Source organism: Diadema antillarum, unplaced genomic scaffold (assembly GCF_040938485.1).
Source record: "Diadema antillarum isolate AM-2024a unplaced genomic scaffold, OU_Dant_1.0 scf00000028, whole genome shotgun sequence".
Taxonomy (NCBI): domain Eukaryota; kingdom Metazoa; phylum Echinodermata; class Echinoidea; order Diadematoida; family Diadematidae; genus Diadema; species Diadema antillarum.
In genome coordinates this window covers 6,715,079-6,737,738 of record NW_027270917.1, presented here as the reverse complement: position 1 = coordinate 6,737,738, position 22,660 = coordinate 6,715,079, and the positions used below count along the sequence as shown (strand labels likewise).

Here is a 22,660-nt window from a genome sequence, read left to right as displayed (position 1 = left end):
TTCATGTAGGTCCCGTCATACTTCTCTTTGATCAACCCCATTTCGATTTCGATTTTGACCAGTTATCATTACATGTAATTACTGTGTTATCACCATGTATATTGTTTGTTTTCTGCACATTGTTCACAAGGTAAAAGAACTTGTCTGGTTTCTGTTGTAATGTTCATAAATGAGAAGTATGAAAATAAAATGAATTGAATTGAATTGAATCCTTGTTCGTTGCAATTTGTTATAGATTTTGAAAACATTCTTATTCTTCATCCTAATCATCATAAATTCGGAAACTCTATACTCAGTATTGTTATAATATAGTTGTTCAAAAAGTATGTTAACATCTGAAAATCATCCAGAGGTCTCCTATATTGGGCCTTATTCCGAACCTCCGGAAGTTTAGACGAAACTTTTTTTTTTCATTGTCTGATTAACGAAAACCCCTAAAGGTTTATAGAGAATATGTGCGTTTCGGAATACCAAACCTTCGGAATAACGAACCTTTATACAGTATTTCATTTTCGGATTAACGGAACCTTCGGAATAATGAACATCACACCTATATTACGGCATTTATTGAATGATACAAAATCATGGAATAATAAAGAGCATTATCATGCCCAGAATTAAACAGGAGTGAACATTATCATGAAAATGTCAGTATATATATATATCTTTTTATTTGAACAATAAAAAAACTCGAATCGATGAAATCAACAGAATACTCCAAAGGCTTCAATCACAAAATTGGATGTAATCGCATATTTGAGTTGATCTCATATCTGCATTGTAATTTTGTCACAGAGTAAAATAAAACGTAATAAACAGGATTCCAAAAATCATACATTGGACAAAAAAAAAAAAAAATATATATATATATATATATATATATATATATATATATATAATTATGCATAAACATATACGCACCGATAAACTAATAATAAACTATATTATGTGTATACTTTAGGCCTAAATATTGTAGTCCACGAAGTGGAAATTATTATTCCATCTAATTACTGTCTAAGGAGTAAAATGTAGGAGACTGCCATAACATCTTAAGTGGAAGCTTGCGATGATGGTCTCTGAGATACGTATATCAGTAGTTTGCTTGTCGTTACAATTCATTTCATACGTACTGAATCTTATTACAGGTTGCATGGGGATAGTAGAAAATGCATTAGTTCAAGGGTGAGTTATGCGTGTGGGGGAGATAGTGTTTTGTTGTCGTCGTTGTTGTTTTTAGAGGATTCTGTGTGGATTTGTTTGCATACAAATATCGTGTTTATAATCATGCTGTGAGTGTATTATTTATACGTGAGTGTGTGTGTGGATGTGCATGTGTACACGATAGTTTTATGTTTACATCATAAATGTTTGTGTATTTATATGATATGCGCATACTACATGCATGTCATGTACACATGACATAAAACTCCGAGATATTTCACTGTTTGTTTGGACTGAGAACGCTTACCATTTTATCACATTACATCTTTTTAACACTGCGGGTGATCCTGTATATCAACAAACATTCAGTTTTATCAACATTGCAACTTATTTAAACACATCAATCTACTGATAAGTCAATGTCGATGGCCCGTTCAATTTGATTAATGTCAGAATTAGAAAAACATAGAATAGTGTCATCTGCATATTAGATGAATACTGCACATTTCAATCTGTCTGACAATGTCATCGATGTAGTGCCCCAAAATGGAACCTTGTGGTATACTCCGTAACACACTTCCTGGGGATCCGACATTGCATTGCAAAAGCAGGGGCAGATCCAGGTATTCCGTAAAGGGAGGCGCCTTTACAAAATTCAATGGGGGCGGACGCGCCCCTCCATTTTTTTCTTTTTCTTTATTTTGTCTTAACAAAAAATAAAGAGGGCGCGCGCTCCCGGTGCGCCCCCTCTGGATCCGCCACTGCAAAAGTGTGTTCGTATTTGTCTACCAGACAAGTACTAGTACTTCTCAAACCAGCGAAGGCTTTCATCGGAAACACCAATTGAGTGTAGTTTCTTTATCATAGTGCAATGCTCCACGATGTCAAACGCATTTTTTTTTTCATGTCATTGAAAACCGCCCCAGTGAACTTGCCTCTGTCAATAACACTCTAAAAATTGCGGGGTTGGATTTTGCGGGGTCAAAGTAATTTGACCCCGTTCGGGGTTGTTTCGTCTGATAAATTTTCGATCGATTCACTAGTGACCAGAAAAAACGGGGTTATTGCGACCCCGCAAAATCTCTGGTCGAATATTCGGATATTGATAAACAGGGTCACAATGCTTGCGAATCTAATTGCAGTTAGGAAGTAACAAGTACAAAATAAAGCGGTTGTTTCATTCAGTAATTCAAAGAAGCAATATGTCAAAATTATGATTTTTCTTGGGACTATTTAATTTCGCGTCAGTCATGGAATTCTATATGCAGCGCGCAGTGATACATAATGTATGTGTGCTGCACGGAAAAAGATGAGGGGCCGCGACGCGACGCGCCTCGCGCAGTACATTGCAGTTGATGTACTGTATTGGCCGGCCGAGTGGGCCGGCCGGTTGGGCATGGTTTGGGGATGAGGATCGTGTGATAAGAAGAGCAAAGCGAAAGGTAAGCCTGGATCTGGAGTGAATCTTTTAGTTTTTTAATGACTACTATGTGTTTAGAAAAGTAATTATCGGTACTATTTTCCTCTTATATCTCTTTCTATGTTTTTCATTCACATTAACTGGCGTATAATGCCTAGACCCCTTGTCTATATTATTTATTTTGCAGCGTTGGTGTTAGGGTTTTTAGGCTATGTATGAAACTGTAATGGTAGCTAGGGCCTATATAGCTATATACTAGTGGTAACACGTTTCTATAGCATATCGCGTGACCGAATTCTGATCGCGATGACCGTATTCTGGGGGATTTTCAAGGTGATATCTTATGGGATTTTGTGAAATTTTGTGAGATATTTAAAAAATGAAAATTGAGATTAAAAATTTGATATATTTCACATACGTTGCTGTAGATATGATGTATGTATGTATTATTTTAGTTTATAAAATATTGCAGAAAAGCTTAAATGACCGAATAGTAATACTGGGGGGTTTTAACGTTACCCCCGTAACGTGACTGACTCTAACTTGTTAGAGAACCTGAGTTTGAGATACTAGTACATGTACTAATAGGCCTACATGACTTTTGTTATTTGTTCAATGTAGCCGGCCTACATAAATGACTTGGAAGATCTATGCCCCGGCAAATAAGCAGAAATTGGTGCTTTCTTTATTCTGTTTGCAGGTATTCTTTTTGGCCTAGCCAGGCAGACCAACACTGCAAAAGTTCAGATGTAGAATATATCTAACGTTAGAGCCTAGATAACTAGGCCCACGAAGAAAAGAAATTCTAGAAACTCTCTAACTGTAAGGTAGGCCTATGGCTATATACGCAACGTAGCAAAATATCCCTCTATATTCGCATTGCGCTGTACACCATTGCGCATTTCTAATTCTAACGTTAACATTATAGTTCCAGTGCTGGAATGCGTGAATGAAAATTGGTGCTTAAAAAAATTAGAGTTCTAACATTAGATCTTTTTAGATCTGGAAAATCATGACACAGCTCTGTTTACAAAGTGCAGATAACTCAACTTTGGTTTTACGGAACTATTGGGCTCCTATTCTGATTTGGAGTCCTATTAAACGTTAGACCTATACCATACACATTTGTGAAAATGATTCGTTATTTTTGGCTGCCCATAAAAGGTCGGCTTAATGACCCCGCAAGTCATGCGGGGTTATTTTTTAAATGACCCCGCAATCATGCGGGGTTATTTTGAAATAACCCCGAAATCGTTCGTGGTCATCTAGAAATGACCCCGCAACGGCGTTGAATTTCAACCCCGCCGGGGTTAAATTTTAACCCCGCTGCAGGGTCAGTTTGGGTGACCCCGCAATGCGGGGTTAAAGTGACCCCGCACGGGGTTAGTGCATAGTTGACCAAGTATGCGGGGTCATTTTCAACCCCGTTCGGGGTCATTTTTAACCCCGCATTTTTTAGAGTGTGGCGTGTACAGTAACCAGTTATCCGTCACTTTTAACAAATGAAGTGGTAATTTTTTTTTCAATTTCAATTTCAATTTATTTTCGTATTTCTCGATGGAAAATACATGGTATATAACAAAAATATAACACAGAATGTCCAGCTTGGATATATACATGAAGAAATAGGAATACAAAAGTAATACATAACGGTCGATGTGTCATTTTCAATCAAAGAGAAATACGATGGAACCTACTAAAAAGCAAAGCTTGTTGAGTGTAGGTCCCAACAAATCGACTGGTTTGGTGAAAATAAACCATTCAACTTTATATAACGGGATAGTTGCTTATGAACGACTTTTTCAATGATTATAGATACAGATTTGAATAGGCCTAGTGGTATGATCTTTGCCAGTTTTCATCGTAACGGAATAATGCCTTCGGACAATTACCTATTTATCAGATGAGTTAGGGAATAGCAGCTATTTTGAACATAGAAAATACCACATAGAAATACCATCAAGTCCTGATGATTTCTTATTTTTCATTTTTTTCATTTTTCATTCCTCGAATTAAGCATCTCTTCATTCAGTTTAAGTGACAAGTTGCAATGAGAACGAATCAACCAGTACATACACATTGTCCGAATCTTGTAAATGTTCATGAACATTCGGAATATTTCCAGCCAAATCTCTACCAACATTGGCGAAAATGTATTAAATTCAGCAGATTCATCTTCATCTCTACTCCGGGTCTCCCTGTAAGTGATTCTTAACTCATGTCCGAAACATCTTTCGGCAACACTGTTTTTATGATATTCCACATCTCATCAGATAGATCTAGTAGATGATGAGAATTTTTCAGCGAAAAAAAAAAAAAATCTTTCGTTTTCTTATTTTCAAAGTGGGTCGACGCTCCTGAGTGAGAGCAATAGAGCTGTTGTGATTCAGAGTGCTCAAATGGATACTAAAGTTTAAGGATTGTCAATCGCGATATCCCTGGTTCACCCCTCCCCCACCTCCCCCTCCCCCCAACACACACACACACACACGCTCATGAATCCCTTGGTAAGGTAGTACCCCCCCCCCCCCCCCCCCCCCCCCCGTGCCCGCCCCTGGGCACCTTACCCACTGGTTGCCGGAAGCAGGACGACGGAGACCCCACATCCCTATTCATTGAGTGATTTCAAGTTCGGTGCTAGTGCTAGTGCTAGTGCTAGCCCCCGAATAACAGCGTTAAATCGAGCTCCAACACCGACGGTCAGATTAACGAGGCGATACCGATCAAAATTATCGATCACCAGCACTAGGTGTTGGAATCGCAGCACCGCGAGCTCCGCGGGAATTGCGCGACGAAAAAAGTGATTGTGCGTGATTACAGTAAAATATTAAAAGATGTAGACAAAATTGCTTAGTTTTAGAGACATAGTGAGGAAGACAGATTAAAATGCCACAAATTTCATCCACTCCCCTAAATACAACTATCTTAAATTTGCTCCCAGGCTCGGATTTATAAAGCCATGTCGAGAGTGTTCGTGTACGTTACGTGGGCGACCACTGCATTAGCATAGACTTTGCACATAAAACGTGCATCTATTATGGACGTGAATATGAGTCTCGCACGGCAACGCTAACACCAGCACCGAACTTGAAATGACAAAAATGTTAATCCCTAAGGGCTAGTGTTAGTCAATGGCGAAAAAGCACGTAAATCGCTAACACAAACGGCGGAGCTCGGTTCAGCAGACGACATTCAACACCGAGCCCAGCACCAGCAACCGGAAATACGTCATAATTTTGAGGTCAACTCCCAACACCGACGTGATTTCAAGTTCGGTTTTATTGCCGGTGCTAGTGCTGAGATAGCACTAGCACTAGCACTAGCACCGAACTTGAAATCACCCATTTTGTACGCGTTACGGATACTAGTATGTGCATGCAGCGTAGGAAGTCTACCATCATCACATTACACATATCGGTGAACAGCTCGTCCCACCTGGACCTACCACCAACTTCTTTATTTTTCAAGAATCAAACAGCCTCTGCTTCCACAGCTACGATGGCATTTGTTGATGAGGACTTCAGCATAAAAGAGAGGTAAATACCAAATACGAAGGTGCATGACGATTCGTGAAGTAAAGGCTAAACAGTCCTATAATTGACCGTATAGTCCCACATACTTCTTTATATGTAAGTCTTTTAATGTAGCGTATGGAATCGAAGAGATTGGAAGGTCCCGGTAACTTATCTTCTTCTTCTTCTTCCTGTGCTGTGCAGAACCTCCCAAGAGTATACTCCAACGCTTGTTATAATGCCGCTTTGACATTCAGTGCCATCACAAAAAGTCATGAACCACAACTTAAGTAGCATAGCATTTATTACGGTAGCAGAAAGTTTCAATATCAGTCCGGGAAACCCGCTCATGAGGACCGCTCCCCCGTACGAGGACTGCCCCGCCTCATGAGGACCGCCCGCACGCCTCATGAGGCCCCTGGGGGAATGCCTCAAGAGGACCCCTATTCACTTCTTATTCATCTCACATCTGACGTATAAATTGTCGCAACTTTGCACGGTGATTTTTTGTTACACACACATGTCCACTATCCGTGATGAAAAGAAGAAAAAATCCTGTCTGTTTTTTTCTTCAAAAATCGAGTTTTATTCAACCGATGCAGAGCGCCCATTAAAACATGGGTGCCAGCATGTTAGCATAATGCACGACTGCTGCACCTAGCGGCCTGATCCGACTAAATATTTTCGGTGCTTTTTTCTGCGGCTCTCACCTCTCCGCGCGCGAATCAGCCTCGTGAAGCTGAAGTCTGACATCTTTTTACACAAATTTGGAACGAGAAAAATAAAATCAGTACTAACCTGATCTTGTGCATATATTCCAAATTACTATTCCACACTGATAGAGTAGGTGGGTACTTCAGTTTCTTAGCAAACTAATCACTTTGTAAGTATGATGGGTTCACTTTCTTCGTCAATTCCGCCGTCCGCTAAACTTTGGGCGTTTTTTCTGGAATCCCGCGATGAGACGTCACATCACATCACGCATCCCCATTAGCACATACAGACAGCGCGCAAGCTGTGAGATTTTCAGAACAAGCTTGCGCATGCACCAAAGGATACTGCATCCCCCGGTGTGTGCACAAGCTCGCTCTGATAATCTCTCAGCTTGCGCGCTGTCTGATGTGCTGGATGCGTGATGTGATGTGACGTTGCACCGCGGGATGATTCCAGGAAACCGCCAAAACTGGCCAAAGGTTAGCAAATAAATTTTGTAAAAATGAAATTTGTAAGATTGCAACTGCTGATCTACAATTTGAACAAACATGAAAAAAAAAGAGGAAGAAGGAACTAGTGGAAATCAAACCTGTCATCTACTGCTTTCCGGGCAGTAACACTACCACCAGACTATCCCTGGTTGCCAGCAGTGACACAATGAACTTAAAACAAATACCCAAGCTAAAAAATTCTGACATTGTTATGTTACGTCATCCAAGGTAGACAAGGCATATCAAATGAAAGCAAGAGATTATTAAACAAAATGATGAAGATATGAGGTACAGTATGAGTTTTCTTCAATTTGTGTGCCCTCTGTACAAATGAAAAATTTAATTTGTACATTACATTTCCCTAATGATAGACCTACTATTCATCGCAGATGTCTGCACATGGTACTGGTGTACAGAAGATGATGAACATTCCTTTGTCTGATGATTTTATTGAAATGAATCTTGGCCCTATTTCTCTCTAGATTTTCACTGCTGCTATTGGATCCAGGCGAGATTTATTTTGAAGACTTCAGTGTATACTACTATCTAACTGGACTCAAGGATGTGTCTGAAGAGGAAGCGATGCAAAGGTCAGATTGGAGGTTTGGTGCACATGTTTGTCGAGAAGATGCTTACTAAGATTCTTTTGATTTATACAATACCTGGATGTCCAAGCAAAAAGTGTATGTTTAAAAGGGTTCCATGACATTTGCTCCCTCTGACAGTTGCTCCCATGAAATATTTGCATGCTTGGCCAAACATAAACTCTACCCTCAAACATAAATCAAACCTAATCCTAATCCTCACATCAAACTAAACCTAATTAAAACCCTATCACCACCCTGCATGTAACGCTTAGTCCTCGCAGAAAAATAGACCAGAGCAATAGTCACAGGAGCAAATGTTGTGTCCTTGATCAAAAGTTTTGCTCTCCATTAAGTTGTTAATGGCAGTCATTGCCAATAAAGTCCTCTGAAGTTGCAGCTTGTATTTTATTGTCTATGACCTTTAAGCCCTCACATTTACAGGAACTCGTACAAACCTTGCAGAGTCTCTGAGTGATAACTTGTAGGGTGAAAACTCTAACAGAGTGATAATTAGGCATTTGCATGATCTACCTCAAATTCATGGAATTTGAAAAAAAAAATGTAAAAGATAGTATACATTTTACAGCTATGTACATGGTCATAGTTCATATTTCAAAATATCTATTTAAAGGCCAAGATGACCCTTAAAATACTTTAGAGTCATGTTTGATATTGATCGTGTCAAATTGTACATTGAAGAAACTTTTGATAAAACGCTTGTTCTCTGTCCTGTTACCCAGCAGTGTAATTTGTTATGACTATCTTAAGAAATCATTGTATGATATGTAATTTGGATACATCTCCTAGAGATCATTCCGGAGATGTTCAAAGCGTTTAAAGCATTGGAGAATGAAAAGGTGATGATAGTGGTGTCTATGATGATTGTTATTATCATCATTATCATTGTTTAAAGAAAAACAAACAGTGGTGATATATATCTTTGTTTCTACTGTAAGAACTTAGAATCGTTCGGTAAAACGCAACTCTTCTGATGCCACATTAATTCCAGACGTTGCAGAGGACGACTGAAGATATGTTCCAAGTCAATTGTCTTTGACCCTCAAGATGTTTCCTATCCCATCATCAAGTTTCCCCTGAGAAGTTGTGTCAAGGTAGAAGAGTGGACCCCACCCCTTATATTCAAGTAAGTAATTTCTGTAGCATCATGGTATGGAATGACTTTGAAATATGTACTCTAGATGTTTTAGAACATGACATTTAATGTTATGAATTGTATATGGTCAGTTTCACAGTAAAGGGTGTAACTTTTATGTGGCAAGGGTCAAAAATTAAAGTTGAGTTTCCATTTCTATCTTTGCCTTTATTTTATATAGGAATGTCTATATTTTCAATATTTTGTCGTTCCAGAGCTTAATTCTTAGGCTAAATATGAAAAATGAAGTGACTATTATAGAATTTTAGATAAATTTAGGTAAAAACAACAAGAATGTTTAGGTCACCCACAGCAACCAAATGAAGATAAATGGTGGATGTAATGCAACTTTTCATTTGCTGTGAACATATATTTGAAATATCAAAACACTTTTCCCCCAACAGATATTCGCTCTTGCAATTATTTGGATGTGAACTTCAAATTCCAAGGTAAAAATGGTACCTGACAAACTATTTTTAAGTTAAAAGAATGTTCTAGAAGCAAGAGCCACTCTAAACATAGCCCTAAATTATCTCTTAGTAACAAACATTTATCAACCCAAATCCCAAAGAAATTGGATTATTTTTGACAAAGTTGAAATTTTCAGACTTGTGCGTTTCGGAGGCTTCAGTTAACAAACTAGTGTGTTTCGGAGGCTTCAAAACTGCTAACACAAAGTTCTAGTCCTGTATTCACTTAAAATAATAAAACTACAGTAAGCAACTATCACTACATGCTAGAATAACAACAGGGCATCAATAAAATGTGAATAACAGTATACAGATGTACATTTTATGGCAGTGCATAATGTTTACTCTTCATACAAATGGTACTTAACATGACACTGTATCATTGTAAGGAAATTGGCCTCCACAAAAGTGAATAACAAACTGTGTACACTTTGAGCAATGTTCAGTTCGAATTTATGACATTACATGAGGCAATATGATTCTAAAGGAAACTGCAACAGTAGCAATAAAAGTACACTGATGAGGAACATCTTTTTTTTTTGTGGCTTAAAGTTAGCAGCAACGCATGTTTCGGAGGCTTCATCATGACTGTTAACATGCAAAAATGGTCCATTTTAAGGTGATATGAAGTACATTAATGCAGCTGATTGTTTCCAAATAACTAACAATGTTGTAACACGTAAAATAGTATTTATTTGTATGCAGAAAAAAGACTTTCCAACATATATGTTAAGAGACAAAGAAAATATTTAAATCTTTATGCTCAGTTGTATACATACACTGTATTTGCATATACATGACTTTGGCAATGCAGAACATGATTAGGCTACACACATGTACAAAATTTTTGTACAGCTGTATGCATTTGTCAAACTTTTCATCATAATGCAGTAAGAATTACTTTCAATGAGTTAGAACTGTAGCTATAGACTTAATGCAAAGATTATGTTTGCTTGCTTTATAAGTGCAGTTTGTGGGATGTATATTGACATAAACCACCCATCATAATTGTTTTATATACATGTGAAATCAATTTCAACTGTTGATGAGAAAGGGATAGAAAATAGACTATGTGATGGCATGACGGTTAGATTACAACATAGCATTGTAGAATGATAGAAAGGGGAAAAAAGGCTTATAAACATTCTTTTGCATATGGACCATGCCTGATATCCCCTACTAAATGTATAGCTATCAAATGCAGTGATCATGGTCATTGAACAGCAATCTTGAACACTGATCAGCCATTCCATGTAAGGGTCATCATCAAACTGTCATCATCAAAATGGAGTTGGAATAATCAATATATTGGTGATATTATCATGGAGCTCAATAGAAATTGAAATGGTCAAGATCCCATTCATCTTTTTGAATCACCTGTTGAAAAGATAAATGTACATACCCTACCCATGACTGTGTATGAATTTGAATTTAAAAAAATGTTCCCCAAATGTGTAGTTCCCTATAATATATGATAGTTAGAATTTTACTTTCTTTTTCTGTGGTATACAAGTCACCCCTGTTTCATATCATTTTTTTTTAATTCTTCAAAGGCTTCTTTTTTTATAGTTATTTTATAAAATTCCAGTTTGTGTGACTCCTGTGACAGCTAGGACGCCTGTTTTTGAAGGTACGCATTGAGAAATTGCTAACAGAACTTTTACTGTTTCTAAAAATGACAACCTTTTTAGCAAAAAATTAAAAAGCAGCAAATGTGTTTGATTATATATGGGTTTGTTAGAAACCCACAAGTTTGTTTTAAATTGTATATAAACCCACAGACTACAGTTTTAACCCTTTGAATTTCAAAATAGTTAGGGGCTTGTAACTTTTTCCAGAAAAGCCAGGACTAAACAGATTATAAAGATTTCAATCATTTCAATATTGTTCTTCATGAACATAACTTCTCCAGTCACCCACCCATGTAAACTACATGTACCCCATGGCAACAGGCTATTTATAAGTAGAGGTCTATATGTCATTTATAAACAATCCTATCCCAACCATTACTGTCCATTTACTGCACTGAGAACTACATCCGCAAACATGTCATAGAGTCTCACACATGTTTGCGAAGAGATGTTTTGTAACACAAGTTACATTTTGTTTAATCAAAAATAGTCAAGTGGTCACTGCCAGCATAATAAAGTATGGAAAATAGGGTATAGTATCAAGATTGTGTTGCACCTAGCATGCATCATATCTGACATACAGATTGACATGAAAACCTGTCTGAATGAAGTAATCAAATTTCAAAATTCCAAAACAGTACCCTGTGATCCAAGTCACACCACAGAAATGATAATCTGCAAGATGTTAGCTATTTTCAAATCCAATCACAAATTTATTGATTAATTACTTTCCTCCAAATAAGTATTGGAAATGAAAGCCAAAGAACTTGTTAAGAAATGGAAAGCTGAAAAAGTCAAGATTTTAGTATGACAAAAACAAATGCCATGTGAGTAACAATGGAATGGATTTGTCAATGGGTTACAAATGGACACTAATGTAAAAGATTGTGTTTCGAAACTACAATGTATTACACTCAGATGATAGTGAGTCGAAAGTGTAAAAATCCAAAAAGTATATTCCACCATTTGCTCTTGATCATGCATAAAAGATACAACCTTAAATTCAAAAGTAATATATTTCTTAGTTAAGTGTATGCTTCCCTCTTGAATAACCATCTATTAAAGTCCTGGAATCTTCAGGACAGGAATAGTGTTCAGTTCTTTAAAAAAAAGTGTATTTAACACTAAATAATCAAGTAATTGTTTGATCTTCATTAACAAAGTCTAACCAGTCAAAAGAGTGATACAAATATGGTCACAACACTTCAACTTCTCTCAAGAGTAAAAATGAGTTATCCAACTTAAGAACATTGATGTATCCACAACTACTTGCTTTGTTGCACTACTGTTGCATGATGTGGGCATGCACGCGAGCTGGAAGTCACTTTCATTACTCACAATATCTAGCCTGTTCCATTGTTTCAAAAGGAAACCTACAAAATAAATGCTTTTCATACATTTAAACAACTATCTACACCTTGCTTGGGGAATCATTAAGTCTCATTCAGTCCAAACAGTTATTTGATAGACTTAGAATTACAAAATTGTAATCAAAACATTCCATTTACATGCTGTTAACATAAAATGAAGCCTCCGAAACATCTGGAAAATTAATTTGGTATGCCATATGTTTTTATGAAAATCATGTATGTTATGTAGAAAGTGATGGGTAAATTGTGTCTTTTTTGGTTGATATACACTGTTTAAACATATTTGTGGGGCAACATCCTCATCTGCCAGTATTTTATTGCTGAATGAAAAGGTGAGTTATGTGTGACACGTCTGCACTGTTTAAGAAAAATAGGTAAATCGTATAGTAAATCTATATTGGTGAGTAAACAAAGCCGCCAGAAAACAGAATGTGATTAAATATCTTTAGATATGTCATAAGCGATCATTGCGTGGGTGAACAATAAATCTAATTTGATTTTGTCCAGAGAAAATCACAAAATGCAGTGTTAACATCCTTTTGAAGCCTCCGAAACCACTTTTTCTCTATAAAGTGTATTAGCTCAAAAAATTATTGCAGTATCATAATGTTTTTATTATTTTTGTTGTCTGTCCATGTCTGTTGGTTATTTCATGGCATAATTTGGGGCAGACACTCAAAGAATTTATCAGAAATGTCAAATAAGATGTTTTTGCTGTTTGGGAGGCTTCAATGCGTCTCGGAGGCTTCACGTGTTAATGGAAAATTTGTATTGTCTCCTATTTTCAAAGAGTTTGGCGGATCTTAACTATTTTTGGTCTATTAGGTTAGGGCCCCATATCCTACATTTTGACATATAGATTAGGTCGCTTCTCTTATCTATATTCATATTATTTGACTGAACACTTTGTTTCGGAGGCTTCAAAACTGCTAACGGAAATTTCACTTGATGGAATAAAATTATCACAAAATTTCAAATAGCCCTAGAATCAAGTAAACTTTGATGTAAGTCTAAAGTTTAGCTGTACCTTACTATTTTCAGCATAAAAGAAAGTAATACCACCAAAACACATCCACTGATCATTACTGTCCATCAAAGTTTGTAAACAAATGTTAACGGAAAATGAAGCCTCCGAAACCTCAAATTTGATGTCATAGCATTCTAAAACAAAGGGCCAGATACAAACCAAACTAATTTGGTCATTTCAATTGACTATACAACTATGCTTTTAACATAAAAAATTAGATCTCTGCAGTTGCTGTAGAAAATTATTGACATTTCAAAAATGTTATATAAATTTCAATGCTACAAAATAGTCATTTTTAGGGGACATATGTGACTGTCAAAACAAAACGCATCAATACCTGGACCTGATTATGCTACCCAAGGTGGCTACTCATAAGGTGACTCACATGGGAAAAAATCTTTGAGATCTGTAAATCTACGTGTTCAGGGTGGGCCAAAAGGCTAAAAATTGAAAGTTACACCCTTTACCGTGAAACTGACCATATTAAAATGATAACATTTAGTGACAATAGTAGGAATGTGCTGTCAAAGGCAGATATGAAAAGTACTTTTAACCTGTAAAGGACAATCTGATTTCGCTACAAGACTCGTCTTCAATGGGTTACTAGTAAATGAAATATGCACAGTACCAGACTGTAGTACTCCTTGTTCTTCATATTGGTGAATTGTAAAGGAATTGAGATGATAACAGTTAGCCTTTTGTAAGGTGGACAGAGTTGTTTTTGTCTATACAGGGTCTGAGTGTCGCAAGTAGGAGGCATAATCGGCAACCAATATTATTTTGTATAAATCTCCTCAGTGTAAAATCTATATATAAAATATATAAATTAGTAAAGGCAATCATAGACATGAATCATTTACACTATACCATTGTCTTGCTGTGCAAATAGTCTGCTGCAATAGTGTGTTGTGAAACAAGGAGTTTTGGTCTAATCTTTCCCTAAAAGTTACACCAACAACATTGAATGTATGTTGAATACCTTTGAAAAGACTACTTGCAAGACTAACTTGCTAGATATGAATGTGTATTTGCATCCTGCTTTAAAAACATCACATTTTCTGCAGAGAATCAACTTGGCACAGCATGTGTCCTTCAAACGATCAATAATGGATTACATCTTGTACTCTGAAAAAGTATTGAGCAACGTGCGAATGATAATGTTCTTACATCTTATTCTTTGTCAGAATTGGTTCCAAGCGGGATACACTGGTTATCCACACAAAGCAGACGATTGAGATGAAAGCTGGGAATGAGATTGGACCCTACCACTTCAAAAAGGTGCGTAAATGCTTAGCATAAAAGCAACTTACTCTTCAGTAAGCCTCCTGGAAAGTTGCGTTCATCCTGTGTAAAGCATGGATGATTTGAAGATTTGAACAGTAAAGGTCGCATGTTTACATCATGACTTGTCCTCCATTAAATGCGCCAAACCTTTGTGTGAATGGCCCTGAAATTTATGGTATCAAGTATCATACTATATGACTTCAACCACAGCAGAGCTCTTGCTATGCAGAGCAGTATTTGTGTAGGTTACCTTATTCTTGTATTGCAGGAACTTCTTTTGAAGAAGATATACCATGTTATTGAGAAAAAGAAAATCTACTTGTAATAGCTTTTTACCATTAGTATATGGAATTCTATCAGATGTTGTCTTAAGAGATAAAAGCGGAGCAAACATACACGTATTGCATCATTTTTCTCACACTGTCAGGCAAGAGGATGAAAAGTTTAGATGTAACTTCACAGACATTTTTGTACTGTAGCACAAAGGAATTAAAATTAAATTCAGAGAGATTTATGCATATTTCCATCACACCATCTGTCTGACATTGCTTTAGCCCTGTGTCGTAAGGTTTAAACTTCAATCCACCAAATATTTCTCACCAGGGTGAGACTTGGCATTATTTCACCCTCAACTTTGGCACTGCTGAGGATGTAGTGCACCCCGCAAACCAGCTGGCCAGAGCAGCCACTCTCCCTATGGCAGATCAAGATGCTATGGTAAGTTTACCGTAAAGGGCATTGTCTGCCCTTTGCACTAGGTAATCATGGCAATAGATTTTGGACATATAAAGTTAATATTATTTGCTTAAGTTGTTCAGCCTTTCAAAACTGTGATAAAAGCGGCTGACAGAGTGACAAATTGCTGAATAAGGTAGTGCCTGTGAGGCAGAATTTGTGTCAAAAAGAATAATTCATCAGAAGCTTCATTCCTTTAAATGGTCCCTTTGAATTAGTGCTCGTTAGAGAGTGTGTGGACCACATTGAAGCAATATCAGTACGACTTATAATATATATGTATGCTCAAAGAAATAGTGAATGAATTAATGAAAGGATGCCAGTTGACTATGTGACATTCTAATTTTCACTACCTACTCAAACATCTCTCACATTTTTGGTACTGAAAAGGATATTTCATTCCTTTTAATTTCTGAACAAGATCATTGCATGTTCCTTTTGTTCCCCTTTAAGATTTACTAAAAGATACATAATTCTGTAATTATTTGCTTGTGCTAACTGCTCCATCTTACCTTTGCATGTCAGTCATCTCATGTGCTTGTTGAGGTTTACACATTTTTGTGGATGTTTTCTTTAAATCAGATTGCAACAATAGTCTTCTCGCGCCAGAAGCGTGTGAGCTTCGACACCAGCCGCCTGGACAGCCTGTACGAGACCATCGCCATGGAGATGGTGGGGGAACGCATCACTCCACTCGTCGTGAATCCGGGTCGCATCATGGTGACCTCAGATAGACTCTATTTCCAGCCATTTAACAATGTAGAACCAGTGAGTGTTACTTTTCTTGTCTTTTTTTTTTTTCTTCTTGGATGGGCACTGATTTCTTACCTAGCATCAGTGGGGGTGGCTTACAAAGATTAGAATATGACCAAATTGGCCACACGGAGTTGATAGAACAGTTCGACCTCGATTATCTGGCCATGTCGGGACCAGCGCTCATCTGGATCAAGCGAATTGGCCGGATATGGGAGACACAATGTTAATGTATAGCTGCCGTCCAAGCTGCCGTCCCAGTGCACTGGCAGCTCGGCAGGTAGCGTACCCCACAACGGTGGTGATGACTGCTTACTATTACGATGATAATGCGGTGTGAATTTGTATTAGTTCTGTTGGGAATATTGTAGGTAAATCGTGTGAGTTTTGTAGAAATTTCAATTGAGTTTAAAATCACTGTTTTTTCTCAATTTTTGGATGAAAAAAAAAAAGTTGTTCACTGCGTGAACGCGTCCGGATAATAGAGATTTCTGGATAAAAGGAAGCCGGATAATCGAGGTCGAACTGTACTATGCTTTAAGTAATAAGTTGAATTATTTATCGGACTGAGTCATATGATTTTTTTTTTCTTTTTTTTTTGCTTATTCAGTGCTATTTCTATAAATACTTGTATGCCTGTTAATGTTGATAATTTATGCAAACAAAAAAAATTATGATGCATCATCAAACTATGTGTCAAGAAAATTTTTGTGCAGGAGGTAATGTACATGTGTAGTGCCTTTTCTTGAGGAGGATGAAGAATTATTGGATAGTGCACTGTAGTCAGAGGAGAATGGTCTTCAGAACTCTACAATTCAGTGGCTCTAGTTGATACATAATTGAACAACCTGCTTTCTATGCTACATTCATTTGAAAAAAAATAAAACAAAAGAAGAAAAGAAAAATAGTACCCACTGTTGACATTAGCTAATCAGAAGCAACAAACGAGAGAAATCAGATATCAAGTTGTTTCACGTTGATTCATTATGATTTCAATGTATGGTTTGCATTGCGCAGTCAACAGTTTTGATAGAGGCACAGGCTCCTCAGTAAGTGTCAAATATTTGGAGCCATGTGAATGTTAGCATTTCAAATAGTACTTTTGTACAATTAGCATGTGGCAAATGTGATGCAACAAATGATTCTTAAATAGGCAGGAATTTCAGTCAAAGAGTAGCAATGAAAGAAAATTGCCTATGTCATGAAGCTAAATTTTTAATATTCAAAGTAATTATTCGGGGACAGGGATTTCCTATTTAGTCATTGAATAAAATGTCCATGGAAACACATCCATGTTTCAAATGTCTATGGATCCGTATATGTGCAGAAGATAATTAGTGTTTGGCAGCCACTTGTATAGGATCATTCTTTTTTTGCTGATGGTTCAAATTTTGTTAGAGAGGTTAGAGGCAGAGATAGAAAGAGAGAGATTTATCTCTGGTAAGATCTTTCAGTACGTCATAATTAGAGATTTGTATCACAGTGTAACATTCAGTGTTTAATGGAGATCCTCACACATTGATGCCTTTGTTTGTTTTCCCCATTCATATCTTAGGTGCCAGTGATGAAGATCAAACTGTCAGACATCAAGAGACTTGTCAAACGAAGATTTCTCCTCAAACATGTGGTATGATTTCTCTTTTTTTTAGCCATTGTTTTTCTCTTCACCCCCTTTTTGCAGAGAGAGATGCAATTGTAAATGGTGTTTGAAAGTTTATTTTTGCACAATCAGTTATTAGTATAAGAATACTTTTTGTGAGACCTGCAAACTTCATCAGATCTTACTGTTGGAACAAAGTTCTCCCGCTAGACGACATACATAGCACTCAATGAGAATTTATGGGAGTGGGATTGTATATCGAAGAGAATGTGTATTGTTCGAGGTCACAGTTCATTGCTTTCCCTTTTTCCTTACAAATGTAGAAGGCCTCCCTTATCCCTCCTGTGGGTTTGGTTGAGTCATCTGCTAGGATGGAGCTCTTTTTCAGTTAAACGAGACCTCAGACTTTTATATTTCTTTGAACAACTGTATATTGATTATACTGGGCACAGAGTTTCAGTATTTGTATTGATTGGGATGAGGAAGAAGGATATTTTCAACATTTATAACAAATCACAGTGAACAAGGATGATATAGCAGCTTCGCCATAAGAAAACACAAGTGGGAGCTCAAAGAAGCAGAACAAAGGTAGAAAACATGGCTTACTGCGTAAATTGTATTGTAATGCAAATGGAATTACATTGATTCTTTTCTGAAATATATGAGCCTCCAATGCCATCATCTTTGTTCACTGATAATTTGTTTATGGTTGTTCAGAGTATAGGGTTTTTTGGGGGTTTTTTTTAGCTCAAGGACCACAATAAGTTCCACAAATCTATGCGTGGTGTTATGGATTTATGTATTATATGATGTGAAATTATGAAAATCGTGTGGACTTCCCCTTTAAAGGTCCGGTTTACCTTTGGGAGCAGTGATTTCAAAACTGTTCAAGATATCACATTTGATGCATATGTGTAGGTCTGTTGTATCACAAAACATCCTACCATATAAAATTTTCGCAATAAAGCCTAAAATATAAGGAGATATCAGTGTTTTTCTCAATAAAGCGTAACTGTACACGGTTTAGTCTTGAAACATTTTTGTTATAACTATTGTTCACATTTTGTGTATTTAACGACACTTACATAGATTATACGGATTCAAATTTTTACAGTGGTTGTTTCTATCCCTAACTCACATTTTAGTACTATTTTGAAGCACTAATGCTGGATTTTTGTTTCAACTGCAAATGGTAAATTATGCCTTTAATGTGATGACTTCGGCTGGCCACATGGCTGCTGATTGATTGCAGACTTGTGCATGTAGGAAGTGGACTCCTTTCTTTTCCATCTTGTGAAGTAGGATAATCTGATAGCTTCATCTTTCTGCTGGTGTTTTTTTTTTTCTTCTTCTTCCTGGTCTCAAATTTTCTGGCTGTCTCTCCAGCATAAAAACTATCACAGTCACCATAAGGGATTCAGTACAAGAACCCCTGTCTGATCATCAAAGGATCTTCTTTGTTTTGGGATGTACCAGGAAGTTTGCTGGGTTTGGTGTGTGGTTTCATTGCTATGGAAATGTTGTACTGATACTTTTGGAAAACTTTCTGTAATGCCACTGAAATCCTATTTACATATACGGAATAGTGAATAATGATTTCTCCTGGTAGGGTTGTTTGTTGTGATTGTTTTTCTTTGTCTGTTTTTCCCTTTGCCTCTTGACATGAGGTTGTCTTGAAAGACCAATGTGGATATCCACATTTTCAAAGCGAGGATTAGATATTTGTTCCTCAGCTAAACTGAAACTGAACTGTAGGACTCTGACTACAGTGCATTATCCAATAGTTCTTCATCCTCCTTTCTGTGGGACATGCAAAAAAAAAAAATCAATGAATGAATGAAGAGCTCTTTTTCATTTAAAGTAAACAGCTGTTTATGCCATAGTATCCAATTGTCACTGACTGTAATTGAATACTTAAATTTTGAGTTGCACAAATGCCAAGAGCAGAGAGCAGCTAGGAGTGAGTTTTTTTTTTTTTTTTTTTTTTTGGTGGCGTGATAGCACTGCCAAACAAAGCAACAGAGTGGGGGGGGGGGGGGGGGGGGAGGTAGAGGTGGGGTGGTGGGAGGATGTAGGAGGGAGTGACCCCTCCTACAGTAGTAAGGTAGTAAGGAGTTTGTTTTTTTTTTCATTTTTCAGCTGTAAATATGTTCAATCTGGTGCATACTTAGTATGATATTTAGACTTGCTCTAATAAAGAAATTAGATTTTCCTGAAATTGCATAGACACCATTTGTTGCTTAAACACTGTCTGTATTGATCACCTCAAGGTCACTGTTAGTGATATGAATCTTCTTTATGTTGCTCAAGTCCATGTATGTATAAATGTCAACTTGAAATTGTGTACTGCGGCCCTTGACCCTCATCATGGTAATCTGCATCTATATTTATGTTAATAAATCTTAGGATGCTTTTCAGTTGAATGATGCAGGTAAACTTTCTGTTCCTCTCTGCCAGAGGAAAAAAACAAAACAAAACAAGACAATTTACTCAGTTTGAATGCTGTATTGAAATTGAGGATAATGATAATATCTTTCATATTCTTATCGCTGCAGGGTCTGGAAATTTTCTGCTCAGACACATCGATTCAGTCAGACATGTTCCTCGTCCTGTCCAAGCCAGAGGAACGGGATGCTCTGTACAGCAAGATTATTGAGCAAAATGGTGAGTGATTCTGTTCTGCTTAGGGTTCACTTATAAAAGTGAAAACTGATTAACAAAAAGTGGAAGGCAGGCATGAATGAATGCAATAGATTTTAACCACATATATGTGCATAGTTTGAAATGTTGAATTTTTTATGTGTGTGTGTGTTTGTTCACATTAATTACTGATAATTCCAGTTTTAAGAGCTTTGGAGCACGGACAGAACATTGTACAGTGAGGTTTCTCATGAGCATTAATGACACAAAGTCATTTTTGGAAAGCAGAATGTATTAATGTAATTGACAGCTACAGGGTATATGTCATTACAAAGCATGTTTTTTTCCTGCAGCTCATATTTCCTTTTGAAATTAGCTGTATGGTCAACTGGAGTTTGCCTTTTGTTCTTTTTTCTTTGGCGAATATCTTGAAAAGAAACTGAACAACAAGTTAAACGTCGTAATTAAGGCCGCAAAAGTTTAGTCAGTGGATACATAAGAGATGCAAGTTCAATGCACGGTCAATTGCACATAAACACTGTGCATACATGGCGCCCTCTATAGACATGTCTCCTGCAGTCAGTGATGGGAGCACACATGCTATGAAGATAGAATCCTCAAAAAAGTTTTTAAAAAAACCCAAACATTTGCAATGTATTCATATTGAGATATACAAACTTGTCAATATAGGGCCTAATAATGAAAATAAGTGGTCATTCTTTCATTCAACCAGAGGAGTTTGTTTGAGCATAATTACCACATGAAGATCCATTACACGTTTGTTTTCACTTCAAACACATAAAATTTTGAGAATAGAGATTCATTCATTTGCAATTCATAAAGCCAAAGTTTGGGGTCCTACACACTCTGATTAGAGGTGATTTTATAAATTCTGTTAGGAAGTACTAGTATTAAATTTTTATTTTGTGGTGATGGGATTGATCAAAACAGTATATTAGCTTTCCCAGAATTACTTCTGACTTTAAAGTTATTATCAAATCTCCCCAACGTATCTCTGTGGGGGAAAAAATGGTAATGGTAATGGCATCATATTAGGACTGATAGCTTGGGTTAAATATTCTGTGACCAAACTTTGATTGCTGCATGGGCATCCATGATGGGAGAAGGAAGGAAAATATTTTCAGAGAAAATTTCATTGCAGCCGATCAAATTTTGAGGTGTAGCTATTGTGGCTCAGTGGTCAAGACCATTGACTCTGCATCATTAGGTCCCTGGTTCAAGTTTGTTTGCAGACGGCATCAGAAGCACCTGTGGTCGAGGTGTATTATCTTCATCACTTAGCCCTTCATATGAGACTTTAACCCGTTGAGGACGAGTCCCGAGTATACTGGGGCAAGTGTCTTTGGGAAATACGTGTTGTAGCAAAATCAGTCCGTCCTCAACGGGCTAAAAAAGTTGGCATTCCCCTGTTTGCTTGCTTGTATGCATGAAAGCACTCCCTCAGTGGCCATGTAGTCGTGAACGCAAACTCAAACTTAGCAAAACTGAGATATAAACTCAGTAATGTGTCTTGTCTTCGTGTGAATACCAGGCGTGAGACTTCAAGAGTCTGGACGGGAGAATGTCATGCTACTGTGGCAGAACGGGGTCATCTCAAACTTTGACTACCTCATGTACTTAAACAGGTGAGTTTATGCTTTGTCCCATATCCAGCAGCTGTATGAAGCTTGTTGTACAGCAGGATTGCCAACCAGTAACTTTTTGCCATGTTGATGATTCTTTTTTCTTCCACAAGAAAAAGGTGTGATTTAAGTATCAAAAGAAAAAAAAAAGTTATGTAAACCTGATTTTGCCCATTCAGTATGTGAAGCTTCTCAGTCTTTAAAAAAAAGAGAAAAAAAACAAGCCATATTTATGCATTTGTTGATTTATTTTGCCTGTAGAATATGATTTTTCTGTGTATCATCAGTATGCATCAAGATCTGCAGAGGTTATATAGCAGCTCTGGGGGGTGTTTCGTCAATATAGTCAGCGCTGACAAATTGTCAGCGCTAACTATTTCAGTAAAATCCTTGGGTTTGATTGGTTGAGACGCCCTTGTCACTGACTGTTACTATGGTAATTGTCAGCGCTGACAACTTTCGTGAAACG

The 22,660-nt window shown here is 37.1% G+C and overlaps 1 protein-coding gene across 1 annotated transcript in view; it reads left to right on the top strand.

Annotated features, from left to right (window-relative positions):
• The first annotated feature begins 5,995 nt into the window (after positions 1 to 5,995).
• LOC139736269 (protein FAN-like) overlaps positions 5,996 to 22,660 on the top strand; it is a 60,673-nt gene continuing 44,008 nt past the window's right edge. Inside the window, exons 1-9 of the mRNA XM_071647002.1 lie at positions 5,996 to 6,117; positions 7,781 to 7,888; positions 8,895 to 9,029; positions 14,721 to 14,814; positions 15,424 to 15,537; positions 16,138 to 16,323; positions 17,864 to 17,935; positions 20,464 to 20,572; positions 22,101 to 22,194. Coding sequence (XP_071503103.1) covers positions 6,080 to 6,117; positions 7,781 to 7,888; positions 8,895 to 9,029; positions 14,721 to 14,814; positions 15,424 to 15,537; positions 16,138 to 16,323; positions 17,864 to 17,935; positions 20,464 to 20,572; positions 22,101 to 22,194 — 950 coding nt within the window. The 5' untranslated portion in view covers positions 5,996 to 6,079. The remainder of the gene's footprint in view (positions 6,118 to 7,780; positions 7,889 to 8,894; positions 9,030 to 14,720; positions 14,815 to 15,423; positions 15,538 to 16,137; positions 16,324 to 17,863; positions 17,936 to 20,463; positions 20,573 to 22,100; positions 22,195 to 22,660) is intronic.